At 31.7% G+C, this 14,344-nt stretch overlaps 2 protein-coding genes across 2 annotated transcripts; one reads left to right on the forward strand and one right to left on the reverse strand.

The window, feature by feature from the left end:
* Nucleotides 1-5,985: 5,985 nt before the first annotated feature.
* LOC120150567 (dof zinc finger protein DOF2.1-like) lies at nt 5,986-6,843 on the reverse strand. The gene is made up of 2 exons (XM_039163235.1): nt 6,817-6,843; nt 5,986-6,636 (listed from the first exon to the last, which is right to left on the reverse strand). Exons 1-2 carry the CDS (start codon nt 6,841-6,843, stop codon nt 5,986-5,988), a joined length of 678 nt encoding a protein of 225 aa, XP_039019166.1.
* Nucleotides 6,844-12,736: 5,893 nt separating this feature from the next.
* Nucleotides 12,737-13,983, forward strand: LOC120150300 (GDSL esterase/lipase At1g71250-like). The gene is made up of 3 exons (XM_039162990.1): nt 12,737-12,950; nt 13,024-13,650; nt 13,727-13,983. Exons 1-3 carry the CDS (start codon nt 12,737-12,739, stop codon nt 13,972-13,974), a joined length of 1,089 nt encoding a protein of 362 aa, XP_039018921.1. The 3' UTR covers nt 13,975-13,983.
* Nucleotides 13,984-14,344: the final 361 nt, after the last annotated feature.

The following is a 14,344-nucleotide window of genomic DNA, read 5'->3' on the forward strand; positions in this document are numbered from 1 at the left end:
TTGTATAAAATAGTGAGTAATTTAAAAACTTTTATAACATATAACTTAATCAAAATGTTTACAGAACTATTCAGAGCTTATACAATTCAAATCTTTTAAATACATGCCAACTAGACTTTTATACCATAAAATACATTTAAATCATCTATTTTCTGATCTGAAACTTTGTAAGGAAAAATGATGACCTGACTTGCACCTCAACAATCCATAAGCTTGTAAGAACCTGCGTGTGAAACACTCACACGCTAAGTCTATGACTTAGTGAGGCGAATAATTATATAATGTAAACTCTAACTTGTAATCATGCAGGAACAACTATTATTATCATATCATACACATCATATCAAATCATCTCACTCATATGCTTTTCATATAACAATTACATACATATCATCATTTATGTTTTTATTTTGCTCCTATACTATTATACTTCATATCTCTTATTTCTTATTCATATGATCTCTTACATTCATATTCTATAACTTATAACAAATTCTTATATCATCATATATAAGTCATTTATACTCACTCACATATACATCAACATATATTCATGTAACAGATACAATAACCCGTATCACACATATATCATATCATGCAATTCATATACATATATCAAATACATTGATTTCACAATTATCTCTTTATTAGCCCATGTACACATGTGAGAACTGTAGATATGTGAGTCTATTGAGGTTGTGCACTATGTTGTCACCACAACTCGTATAATTACCACTAGGGGCGCGTAGAATTTGTCCCGAAGGACCACATAGATGTCCCAAAGGACTACATATAACACATATGTCCTGAAGGACCGCGTAGACCCTCGACTCTTGGCATACCATCTATACCTCTAGCTCTCCTAACACTTATATGGGCATTCTCTTTTATATCGTTTCACATAGTCATATCTCATATGCTCATAGCTTTTATCATATCATTTCTCATATTCATATAATAATATGATTCACTTTCAAGTATCACATATACACATTCATTCCACATGTTCTTATAAACTCATAACTTCTTTTACATGTACATGTAATCAGGTAGCTTCTTTTCACGTAGTTCATGTCACTTTTCATATCATCATTTATCAAATACATAATCTCTATCATATATAAATTTCTTCACTTATCTCATAGTTATGTATCATATTACATAATTTAACTTATATCATATTATCATGTGTGCATATATCATGGACACTTAACATGTATCATATAAACATTTATTCACTCGTATCATTAACATTTGTAACAATCAATAACACACACACATAACATATCAAACATATGCTCATATTAATGAATTCATGCATTCTACTGTAGGAAATAGACTTGTCACAAGTCTTATTTCCATTAAACATAATACACTATCTAATGTGCACTCACCTTGGCCTCACTACGTTCCAATACATTTTATGATTTTCCTCTCTTTCGTTCGAATCTTAACTTGCCAATCGACCCAAACTTGTTCGTGCTCGATATCCATATAATCATACATTGATACATATCAGTATCTAATTGATATACACTAATTTATCATTTCTTAGACCAAAAGAAATGTCTATTTCAATTTCCCCTTGAAGTGCATCGATGCATTCTTTAACATGTGCATCGATGCACTACCCATGCATCGATACACAAATTACCTTCGATGTTTTCATTTTTAAAGGGATGCATCGATGCACCAATTGCATTTGATGTTTCTTCTTTAAAGAGTGCATCGATGCACCTTGCTCAGAATTTGCATTTTAAGCCCGAAAATCCATTTAATTCAACTCAAATGCTTCATATTTCATCCCATTTCATATTCCTAACTTACATATACATATTTGCACTCATTTTTACTCAATAATCACTTCTTTAACCTCCATATCCTATTCTCCTTAAGAAATTCAAGAATCATACCTAAATTTTAACATGTTACAAATCCAATTCTAACACTTCATACATGTTAATTAGATAGTGACAAGTCAAATTCACTCTAAAACCTCATTAAAGAACCCTCTTTCAAGATTTCACTTATTCCTCTCTTTTCTTTAATTCCCTTTATTCTCTTCATCTTATTGTTTCAAGATAATTTAAGCTCTTCTTATGCTTAATTATCACCTAATAATCAAAACTCAACCTTAAATTTCAGCTAATAATCAACAACAAGAAATCTTACCTTTGCTTGAGCTCTCACGTGGAGGAAGAAGAAGAAGGGAGAAGAGTTTTCCAGATAACTCTCCTCACAAGCTTATCTCTTAATAAAGAGATAAGATAATTATCTTGAGATAACAAAGACCATTTTGCCCTTAATCTCCTTTAATAATTACTAATAACTTTCAGGAAATATCTCCACATAAATCATTGAACTATTCAACTTTTCTACTTTTATCCCCAAATTCTAAAATTTTACAATTTAGTCACTAACCCGGTATTGAGGATGTTACAATTTAACAGCATGAAGATTTCAAACGGTACAAATTGGACTACAAGGCAATAACATAGACCCGAAATCCCTTCGATGCTACATATCGTAATTGATATTATTGCTAAACCACCATTCAAAATTTTAATGTACCTAAAGTCTACTCCATAACTAAAGGTCACACAAGAACTATGAAAACAAAAGTTCATTGTCAAAGTGTATTTTCTACTTATTAATGGGTTCTTCCTGGAAAACCCATTACTTCCGCTATTACACTCATTTTCAGAAATTGCATAGAAACATTTGTTTTGTTTTCAGGCAAATTCTATTATATTTTTCTCTTTACTGATGCTTATATACTTCAAATTGTTACCTTTATCTTCTCATCTATTTCTAGAAAGAAGTATGATGTTTTCTTGAGTTTTATATGTGAAGATACCCGCAATAACTTTACATATCAACTATTAAGCCAAATAAAACAGAGAAAGAGATTAAATCAGACCTGTAAACTTCAGATTGCACTATAATATAACTTGTTTTGAAGCTTTCAGCAATCGTCTCCATTCTCCAGTAAACATTAGGGTTTGGGGAAAAAGGAGGAAAATGAATATAGGTGCGAGATGCCTCACGGGTTAACATATTGGATTTAATCTCTAAATAAAATTGGGTTAATTATGGAGTTGGTCATCAGAATATCAGATTAATTAATATTTTTAAGATACTTACAAATTGGTCACCAAAATTGATTTAAGAAGATTGGGTTAAACATAAATGAATGAACATAAACGAACATAACCGAACGAACATAAACGAACATAACCGAACGAACATAAATGAACATAACCGAACGTTCACGAACGTAAATGAACGAACGAGACCTATGTTCATGTTCGTTCATTTAATTAAACGAACACAAAATCTTGTTCATGTTCGTTCATTTAATAAATTAGCGAACATAAACGAACTTCCCGCCGCACGGTTCATGAACGGTTCGTTGAACGTTCAGTTCATTTACAGGCCTATTATTCTACATTAAAATATGACTCAAACACACTTTGTTTAGTTATCATATTAAGTGTCTTGACTGTAACGACCATTAAAAAACTTCATTAAGTGGCCAAAGTCATTCCCGGCAAGTCCAACGGCAACTGAGGAATGACGTCATTGTTGACAGTGATGGAGACAAGCCCCAACAATACTCCGATCACCATCACAGCACCACTCATTGTTGATTTATCTTCTTCTCCTATGTGTCCCTCTCCCTTTCTTTCTCCAATTCGTATCATTGCGGCACCACTCATCAGCAACCATTGTGTCATCGAAACCCACCCATCAGTCGTCAGGTTTCACTTTCGGCCACCCTTTACCGCCGTCCAAATAAGAAATTAGGGTTTTGAGCTTTGGAATTAGTGTTTTATGAATTATGGGGTATTTTTATAAAATAGAAAAGTTTAGGGTTTTTTATAAATAAAATAATTTTTTTAAGTTTTTTAAATAATTTTTTTAAAGTTACAGGAATATGACACGTGTCACTTAACGGTTTTTTTAACGTCATTACGATTGAGACACTTAAATTGGTAACGTTTGTAACGTTAGGCACCTAAACAAGAGAAAACAACATAAGAAATTTGTAAATAGTTTATGGTGATTATAAGTTAGTATATGTTCATATTCTTTCTTCTTAATCATTAACAATACACAATTCTGCAGACGCAACTGCTCAAACTTAGGATATCAAGAGAAAACAACATTCTCATTAATTACTTAGATCACTCAATAAATTTAAAAAATGCAACACCTCTCTATTTACCTCAGCGGTTAAAGGAATCATTGTTTCCTAAAAGTTACAAGTTCGAGCACCAGCGACTGCAAGGGTGATTGAGCTTTTATTATCAAATGATTAAGAGTACTTAGAACATATACTACTTCGTAATCACCTTTAGTTTAATAAAAAAAATTAATAATCATCCGGGAAAAAAACTTTTGATGGTCATGATTTAACTTTTGTTTGTTATTGCTTTAAAGTTATAGATGTCTGGTTTGCAGCCTTTTTAACTTTCTTTCCCACCATAACCGATTATCCGATTTTAACTTGTTTTCTTAACTACGCATATGGGTCCCCTTATTATTTATAAAAAAATTAATACTATAATCTAAAATTTTGAATTGATAACATGTAAATTAATAAATTTCTTTGAATAGTTAAATATGATTATAAAATAATATTTATTCATAATTTTATCTAGTCACTAATAACGCGCACATATCATTTATAAACGTAACTATTTAAACTTAAAATATTAAGAGATAGTAATATTCTCATTAACTATTTAGACTACTAAATAAGTCCTTGTGTAAATGATAAATAAAATGTCTATTATTAAGCTCAATGACATACTGTTATGAAACAATATATTGACTTGTGCTCTTTAAAAGGTACACTTCGTGCGGCTGATTGATTTCCCAAAAGAAAAGTTTATATTTTTCAAGAGAACGCGTAAAATCAATTATTATTTATCTTTGTTTAACGCGGAAATGTAAATGATTCGGTCCATATATGTTTATTTGTTGTGTCTTTATGGTAAAACAATGCTTTATATCTCAACCACACAATTGATCAATTAGTTAAAATTAATCATTTGCATCTCAATCATTTCACCGATTCTAGGGTTTAAGGGTGAAGTATAAAATTATACATCGATTATAGGGTATTGTTTTATTGAATTTCCTTACTATTAAAAGTTATAAAATGACTCTTCGACTATATTGAGTCGCTTTGTTGAGTCTCGCAACTAATAAAAGTTATAAAATGGTCACTCAATTATTCATATGTTCCAAACTCATCCCTTTTCGCTAAAAAAATTGACAGCAATATGAGTTGGATTTTAACCTGCTGACTGAGATATGTTAAAATCTGATTCTAAAATCTCAAACGATTATCATATATCAGTCAACATGTTAACGTCCAGCTTAGAAGACCGTCATTTTTTATTGAAAAAAGACGAGTCTAAAATATATGAATAGTCGAGTGACCATTTTGTAACTTTTAATAGTTGAGGAACCCAATAAAATAACGTCATATAATCAAAGGAACATTTTATAACATTTAATATTTTGAAAACTCGACAAAGCAGTGTCCTATAGTTGGAGGACCAATTTGTGTACTTTACCCAAAGTTTAATCACTTCAATTTATTTTCAACGTAAAATTGTACGATTGTGACCTTTCAAAGGAAAATGATGCCACTACTTTCACACTACAAAGTCAATGTCGATCAATTTTCTAAAGTTTAATCACTTTTATGTATTTTTTTTATTTCATTTGCTACAAGAATGAAATTTATTTTTCAACATGTAATAAGTAATATTTTTAAATGGGCCTAAGCCCCCTTGATTTAAATGGGAAAATTTCATTCTGATCCTTTAAATATTTTACATTTCAATTTTAGATTTTTACTGTAAATTTTGTGTCTTTGCCCCGAGAATTTTAAATCAACTTTGAAATATCAAAAGAAAAATATGTAATAAGTAATATTTTTTTAAGGAAAGAGATTAAAAACTTAAAAGACTATAAAAGAAGTCCATACCAGTTATCTATTACTGAATCAGCATCTGCGATTAGTTGCCAAGGCAAGTCCCATAAGAGTGATCTATTCTCAGTTCTGTCTTGTTCCATTATTGTACCTGCAACATCCGATGTTGTTGTTGTCAGATCAATCATGTTTTCACTATTGTAAAGCATCATCCTTTCCCCATTGAAACCCAGATTTTGGCCACCATTGTCAACAGTTTCCCCAATGCTGTTGTTCCCAATCCCATAGCCAAAACCCTGAAAATCGTTGAAGTTTCCATGGAATACAGGGTTGGCAACTGAACCTGCAACATTAAGGTAAGGGTTTCCAATAATGGAGAGGTGGTCTGCATCATCATGATGGTTGGTATTGGGAGTCAATGTTTGATCTTGGGTGGTCTTTGATGATGATGATCTCTTGGTTTTCCGACAGCCGCTGCCCACCGGAACATTCCTGAATGTTCCTCCTTTGGTCCAATACCTCCTACATGACTTGCAAAAGTACCTCGGCTGAGACAAGCTGTAGTTATTGTAATAACAAAACTTCGTGTCGGTTGAATCACATCTTGGACACTTGACGACTGCCTCTTCTGGTTGTTGTGCCCTTGCTTTTCTTTCTTCTTGTCCTTTTGAAGGGTTTACCGTCTCCTGCAAACCACAAACAAACATTTTTCTCGAAACAATTACAGGAATTTAGGGTTTCCCATCCAACTATAGCAGAAATTCTAAAACCCTAAACCTTAAATTAAAAGAAGAAAGAAACACAAAGCTGCACAATTTGATGCCTTAGGGTTTGTTCTATGCGAAAAAAGAAGAAACATTTATTACCTGGTGTTGTCCTGGTGAAGGATCCATGCATGCAACGAAACAAAAGAAAGCAAACTTCAAGAAAGAAAGGAGGATAAGGGACAATTTAGGTCTAAGGGAGGACTATAATAGCCTCATCAATATATATAGCCCTCCTCAAGGGCACCTATAAGAGGTATTTATTATAGATTTGGCCGACTCAAAGACACCTAGGTCAAAGCAATTAATTTTGTATAGATTATAAAAGATTATATTTTATTGGAATCTAGATTCTGTATTGAATTAATATTAATGACTTTCCTTAAAGAAACCATACCATAATTAATTACAAAATCTTTCTTCAATATCCACAATCAACCATTAAGAAATATTTCATTACTCTACTGATATTTAGATTTAAAAATATCCATAGCCATAGAGCTATATAAGTATATCTATGGGTTTATTTAGGCCAATTTTTTTATATCTAAATTCGATTTAAAAATTAAACCTCTTTATAGGTATATCTAATTTGATTTTTAAAGTTAAAATTTATATTCGAATCGATTTATATATTTTTTTATTAGGTAAAATAAAGATATAATTGAAAAAATAATATAGAAATAAATATTATTGTAACTATTTTTAAATATAAGAGATGATTATAAGACTTAAAAAATGTCAACCTCATTATCCAAATAATGGATAATTCAAAATAAATGATCATATATTTAAGAGGAGAGTGTGAGGGAAATTGGAAATGGATAATTCTCCTCAAGGTTAAAGAAGGATCCAAATAATTTAGGGTAAATTATATATTTAGTTATCCAACTATTCTTGTGGTACTATTTTGATCACCCAACTATTAGTTTTTTCAAAATCATATCTAAAGTTATGTGTTGGTCACCCGTCGTAAAAAAAATCAAAGGTGATGATGACATATCACAGTAAGTCAAAGTAATATCATCATTTAAAAAAAATAAAAAAAATTATCATGTTAGCAATTCTGTTAAATTTTTAACTGCTAGTGATCAAAACGAAACTTTATATATGATTTTGAAAAAGTTAATAGTTGAGTGATAAAAAAAGGAACCACATGAATAGTTGGTGACTAAATACATAGTTAACCCGATAATTTTTAACAAAGCCATGTTTTAAAAGATGAACGAAGCAATAGTTCATGTACTAAACATTAAGTTTATCCCAAAATTGACACAATCATCAATTCATACCAAAATTGAATATATCCAATTAAACACTAAATGAAATGAAACCTTAAATTAAAAAGGATTTATGGATTAACCTTAAACGAGTCTAAAAATAATGATAAATCCTCTAATAGATTTCTAAACATAAGAAATTTGTACATGAATTTGAAAATAATATTTAGAAAACTCTAATTTGAAATCCTTAAGTTTAGGGTTTTGGGATAAAAAAATCTAACTTAAATATGAATTAATACCTACTAAATTGAAGCTTTAGGAGAACACCACTCAAATTCAAGTTTGGAATCGAGTTATAATGGATAATTCAAAATAAAATGATCATGTATCTGAGAGGAGAGTGTATGGACATGGAGAATTCTCCCCAAGGTCAAAGAAGAATTACCCAACTATTCTCGTGGTTCCATTTTGGTTACTCAACTATTTTTTCTTTCAAAAACATACATAAAGTTACGTTTTGATCACCCGTTGTTAAAAAATTAACAGTGATGATGATATGTCACCATAAGTCAATGTCACATCATTGTTGATAAAATAAAAATTTATCACATCAACAGTTCTGTTAATTTTTTAACGGCGAGTGACCGAACAGAACTTTAGGTATGATTTAAAAAAAATAGTTGAGTGACCAAAACGAAACTTTTGGTATGTTTTTGAAAAAAATAATAGTTGAGTGACTATAAAGGAATCGTAAGAATAGTTGGTGGCTAAATACGTAATTAACCCAATAATTTATAACAAAGACTTATTTTAAAAGATGAAAGAAGTATATAGACAAATTATAGAATCGGATCGATTTATTTATTTTAGGTGCCTAAAATATTTCTCGCTCAAAGTAAGTGTCTAATATTTTCGACGTTAATCTTTTAAGTTCTTACATCATAACGATCGTTAAACAATTATTTTTTAAAATGTGTCACATTTATTTATTTATTTATTTTGAATTTTTTATTTTAAAAACTTAAAAACATTATTATATTTTGGTACATGTTATATCATCACTTATGTGGTGATATGACATGTACCACGTCAACAATTTGACATACGTGGTAATATCACGTCAATAACATACGTCGACTATTAATTAAATAACGGTTTTACCTAATAAAGGTCATTTTGACTAAAAATTAAAATATTAAGGGATAAAGTGTTTAAATATATATATATATATTAAAATGATTATTCGGACAAACATTGAATGCTAATTTTCACATTATCTCTCTATAGAATGGACCGATTATAGAGAAAATGTAGAAATTGGACAGAACAAACCAACTCGATAAAAATAAATTATTGATACGATTGTTTAAACAGTTAAACTTAAACATTTGAAAAACGATCATAATCGATAAAAAGTCTAAAAATAAAACAAATCAGAAAAAATATTTGTTTCTGTTCATGTTCATATTCAAAAATATACTTCTTAAATTTTTCTTATTTTTGAGAATTTAATTATTATTAATTTATATTTTTTGATTTCTTATTAACCATCAATATTTGATCTATTAATAAACTATTTCGGATCGAGTACTACAAAGGTCTATTACAGAGATCTAATGCATCATCTCACTAAATCAATTAATCATCAATTATATATTTTCTGATTTTTAAATTGATTAACTTGTTTATTTAATTAATTGAATTAAAAATAAAGTACTAAAATATTATATAATTAAATGATAACATGTATGTAATTGTTCATGAATGAAGGATGATTATTTTCTAAAAATGATTTGGTAGTTGAACTCAAATAAAAAATATTTCACATGAAGTAATTGTTTTATAACATCTATTTTCATTTATAATCTATAGTTTATATCTAATGTGGGATTAAATTGGTCTCACGCGTAAATTAAACTTGAATTTAATTATAAAAATATTAATTTTTAAACTGATAATAATTTAATAAATATAATTATAATGCTACTTGTTTTTTTTTCTTGTTTTTTAAACAATCTTTGACCTATATTATTCAAATTATTAATGAACACAATAAAGTAATGTTAATATGTCACCGTATGGTAATATCACATCATCATTGAAAAAATAAAAAAAAAATATAATGTTAGTAGATCTATTATTTTTTTAACGATAGAGATACTAAATTGAAAGTTAAACTAAACGTTAGGTATAATTTTAAAGAAAATAAAGTTTAGACGTAAAAATGGAACAAAAATAATAGTTTATATACTAAACATGTAGTTTACCCAATTTGAAAAATACATCCATGCAAGTGAAAATCTCTTCCCTTAGTGAGTTCCACCGCCTTTCTCCGCCAGCACATGGCTTTAATTTTCTATTTAACGGTCACATTATTTCATTCTTTGTGTTTAAATACTTTGAATCCCCTCTTAGCTTTCAATCTGCTCCCTTTTTTGTTTCTTGATTTTGCAGTTAATCTCTCTCTCTCTCTATTTCTCGCAGCCATGACATTTCCATCACAGCTTTCCCTCAAACAACTTCAAGGTTTTCACAACATCGATCGCATTGCTTATTCTAGACTTCTAACCCTTAATTTCGACCCTTTCCATGCAATGAATATCGTTGCCTTGTAGAATGCTCTTGAGAAATTCGGCTTCAAGCACTTAGTTTACAACCTTCAACGATTATCTGGTTCTTCGCTTTTCTCTTTGGCCAAAGAGTCCGTCCTTTGCTTGCAGTGCCTCTACTCTTCTTCCCAACAAATCTTCCCATGGCTCCGTCTCGATTTCCCGGAGATGAACAAACTTGTTTCTCAAGAAATCTTGTTGGGGTTTCTCGTTAAGAACAGGGAAAGCCTTAAACGGATGATCAAGGGTTTTGTGAAAGATGTGTGTGAGGTAGCGTTTCTCGAACAAAACTTGGGTCGCAAGCAATCTTCAACTAATGGTGGTCAACCCAATTTTGTAACTGCGACGAATGAGAAGGATGATGTTTTGAAGGGTAAAGTTGATTGGGAAGGCAAAACATTGTTACCGCGTTTTTCGTTAACAAATGTCGCGAACTTTAACGGCGCTATTTTCAGCGACGTTTGTGATAACGCCGCAAGTATTTTTTACGGTGCTTAAAAACACCGTTATAGGTAAAAAAACGTCGCAAAAAATCAGTTTTGCCGTAGTGGGACATCCGTTTTCAGACCAAGAAATCAATGGTTTCATTGTGGGTAAATTCGGGACTTGTGTGGAGGCAATCTGTATGGATAAGAACCCAAAGCGTTTGTTCGCCTGTGTTGTTCTAAGGTCACACTCAGACATGTCCAGGATTATTGGAGGTAAAAAACTAGTGCAACTCCCCATCAATGGCAAACAAGCCAGGGTTCGAAGATTCGTCCCTAAAACTAGTTTTGTTATGAAAACAGGTTGGCTGCAGTTATTGCAGTAAATTAGTGGTACTTAGTCTTTAAACAATGATTCATGACAAGATCAACAACATTGTTTCGTAGATTGTCTCCTATTTCATAAGTAGAAATGGTTTAGTTTATAGTTTTGTTACTTTCTTATGTTCCATATTCCGAGGTTGGTAATGCTGATTCCCTGGCTTTTGGTCTGATGGAAATGTGATATGAAACAAAACTTTAAACATTATTATCGAAGTTTCATAAACCGTTTCCTTTAGGTTTAAAATATACAAGGCAGAACATGCAGCCGAATAGCACAACTCTTGCAACATTCCCTCCTCATTCCCTGAGACTTTATCTTGATTAATTCAAATCAATTTATGTCGTACACTTAATTTTGATAGATAAGTCTCCCAATGAAAATTTTCTACTTACACAAGGCTTCAAACTAGAGACCTACTTAAGCGATATGTATCTCATTAATTCAAATTCACCATCTTATGTTAACCTCCGGAGTTGTCACCTCGGATACAAGAACCATTTATGTATAAAGCTGCTCCGGCGACTTAGTTTTTACCGGTGGAGAAGACGGGGCAATAAAAAATGAATCGTAATATAATTATGTAAATTATGAAGTAAATTAAGATATTATATAAAAATAATTAAAATATTCATGAAAATAATATATATACAATATGGATATATATAGGCTTAAAATAAAAATAATGCTTTAAACTATGCTTTCTTTTTGTTAAGCCAATATATAAACATGTAAAAATATACATAACCCAAATTATTAAAGAGTAAAGTACATAAATGGTATCCCAATTATAAGCCTTACTTTGTTAAGTCCCCGACTGTTAAAAGTTATAAGATAGTCTTTCGACTATTAGGTGCTGCTTTATTGAGTACTCTTACAATTAAAAGTTACAAAATGATCGTCTGACTATTCATATGTTCCAAACTCATTCTTTTTTGTTAAAAAATTGACTACAATATGAACTAGACGTTAACGTAATGACTAAGATATGCTAAAATTTAATCACAAAATCTCAAACGACTATCATATCTCAATCAAATGCCAACATCCAGCTCAGACGACCGTCAATTTTTTTACCAAAAGGACAAGTCTAGAACATATGAATAATCAAGTGATGATTTTATACTTTCAAGAGTCGAAGACTTAGTAAAACAATATCATATAGTCGGAAGATCAGTAATTTTTAATAGTCGAAACATTTACAAAATAACATCCTATAGTCAAGAGGCATTTGTGTAATTTACCTATTATTAAAATGTCATATCGGGCCGGGTTTGATCTTGGTTATCAATTCCAGCTTCTAGTTTAACCCATTTCCCGCTATAAATGTATAGAAAGGGTATCGGAGTGAAGAAGAAACTCCAACTGAAAGCAAAAGGACGAATGGAAGGATTGATTTTGTTTCTGGTTGCAATTGTTTCAATGGGAATGGCAATGGGTCAGGAGAATTCAAGCTGGAACGTATCAGCCATGTACGTGTTGGGTGATTCTTCAGTGGATTGTGGAGCCAACACTCTCTTTTACCCAATCTTCCATTTAAATCTCTCTTTGCTCCCTTGCAATGGCTCCAATTCCATCCTTCTTCCCTACCTTCTTGGTAAATTTCTTGCTTTCTTTCTTCTTTCTTGAAAACCCATTTCTTGAAATTTTGATTTTCCAAATCCTTGCAGCTAATAAAATGGGTTTGCCATACGCCGAGCCATTCTACACCCAGAACGGAACCATTGACGGCTTGCTGAGAGGAGTCAACTACGGTGCAGCACACGCCACGATCCTCAGCGCCAGCAGCCTTGGCCACCAGTCTCTTAACCACCAGCTGAGGCAAGTGTTCGAGACGGTTCAACTATTGCAACTTCAACTCGGTCACGAAAGCTCTCGCCGTTTCATCAGATCCTCCATATTCTACCTTTCCTTCGGCAAAGATGACTACATAGATCTCTTTCTTCGCAATTTCTCCGGCGTGATGGCTCATTACAACGACCATCTGTTTGCTGATATTCTGGTTAACGAAATGGTGCATGGCATGATGAACTTGTATGATATGAATGTGAGAAAAGTTGTGGTAATGGGGATATTGCCATTGGGATGTTCCCCAAGTTCTTTCTTCCAGTGGCGAACTGATGATGCGAATGAAATAACGGGTTGTGTTGAGGAGATAAATGAAGTGATTTTGAAGTATAACGTACTGCTCGAAGACAGCATTCTTAGGCTCAATGATGAGTTGCCCGATGCACATATTGTGTTTTGTGATCTTTACCAAGGACTCAACAAGATCATATCTTTTCCACATTTCTTCGGTATGAAACTATGAACCTTGTTTTGGATGATTATATTCATATCTTGATGAATCTGATGTTTTTTCTCTGAAAACAGGGTTTGAGGATGCAAAGAATGCTTGTTGTGGGCTTGGTTTGTATGGTGCAGAGATTGGATGCATCACTTCAGATATGGCCTGCAACCCTGTTTCATCTAATGTCTGGTGGGATTTATATAACCCAACACCACGAGTTAACTCATTGCTGGCTGAGTCAACATGGTCGGGTCAAGAACTTCTCTCCAACATTTGTCGTCCAACTACCATCCATGATCTGGTTCACATTTCTGAGCCCCATCGTCAATGATTTCTTAAACAACTGGGAATTGGCTGAGAATCCTGTCACTTTCCTGGGAAACATCAGGTCAACCATAAGCTGATGGTTCTTGATAGCAATCCCAAGTTAAAGAGAATGAAAAATATGAAACTCCATATGTTAATCTGTCGTGTAAATACTATAATTTGAAACATTCTTTTCCTTTCTGAATTTGTTCTTTTCTTACTGGAGAGATGGAGGTGATAACGATTGGTTCGAATCAAAAATTGACATGATCAAACGAATGGAATATCTTTAAGCGTTGAGTGAATCAAACCAAACCAAATGAAAATCAAGTAAAATACTAATAGTTTGAATTAAATTTCAATTTTCTTCCAAGAAACAAAGGCAAATTATCTTA

This window comes from Hibiscus syriacus, unplaced genomic scaffold (genome assembly GCF_006381635.1).
Source record: "Hibiscus syriacus cultivar Baekdansim isolate YM2019G1 unplaced genomic scaffold, ASM638163v2 tig00111022_pilon, whole genome shotgun sequence".
Taxonomy (NCBI): Eukaryota; Viridiplantae; Streptophyta; class Magnoliopsida; order Malvales; family Malvaceae; genus Hibiscus; species Hibiscus syriacus.

Excerpts from the sequence above, each read along its gene's own strand:
- LOC120150567 (XM_039163235.1), bottom strand. The coding sequence starts at position 6,843 with ATGGATCCTTCACCAGGACAACACCAG. Across the intron at positions 6,637-6,816 it reads CTTCACCAGGACAACACCAG|GAGACGGTAAACCCTTCAAA; the intron begins GTAATAAATGTT and ends TGTGGTTTGCAG.
- LOC120150300 (XM_039162990.1), top strand. The coding sequence starts at position 12,737 with ATGGAAGGATTGATTTTGTTTCTGGTTGCAATTGTTTCAATGGGAATG. Across the intron at positions 12,951-13,023 it reads CCTTCTTCCCTACCTTCTTG|CTAATAAAATGGGTTTGCCA; the intron begins GTAAATTTCTTG and ends AAATCCTTGCAG. Across the intron at positions 13,651-13,726 it reads ATCTTTTCCACATTTCTTCG|GGTTTGAGGATGCAAAGAAT; the intron begins GTATGAAACTAT and ends CTCTGAAAACAG.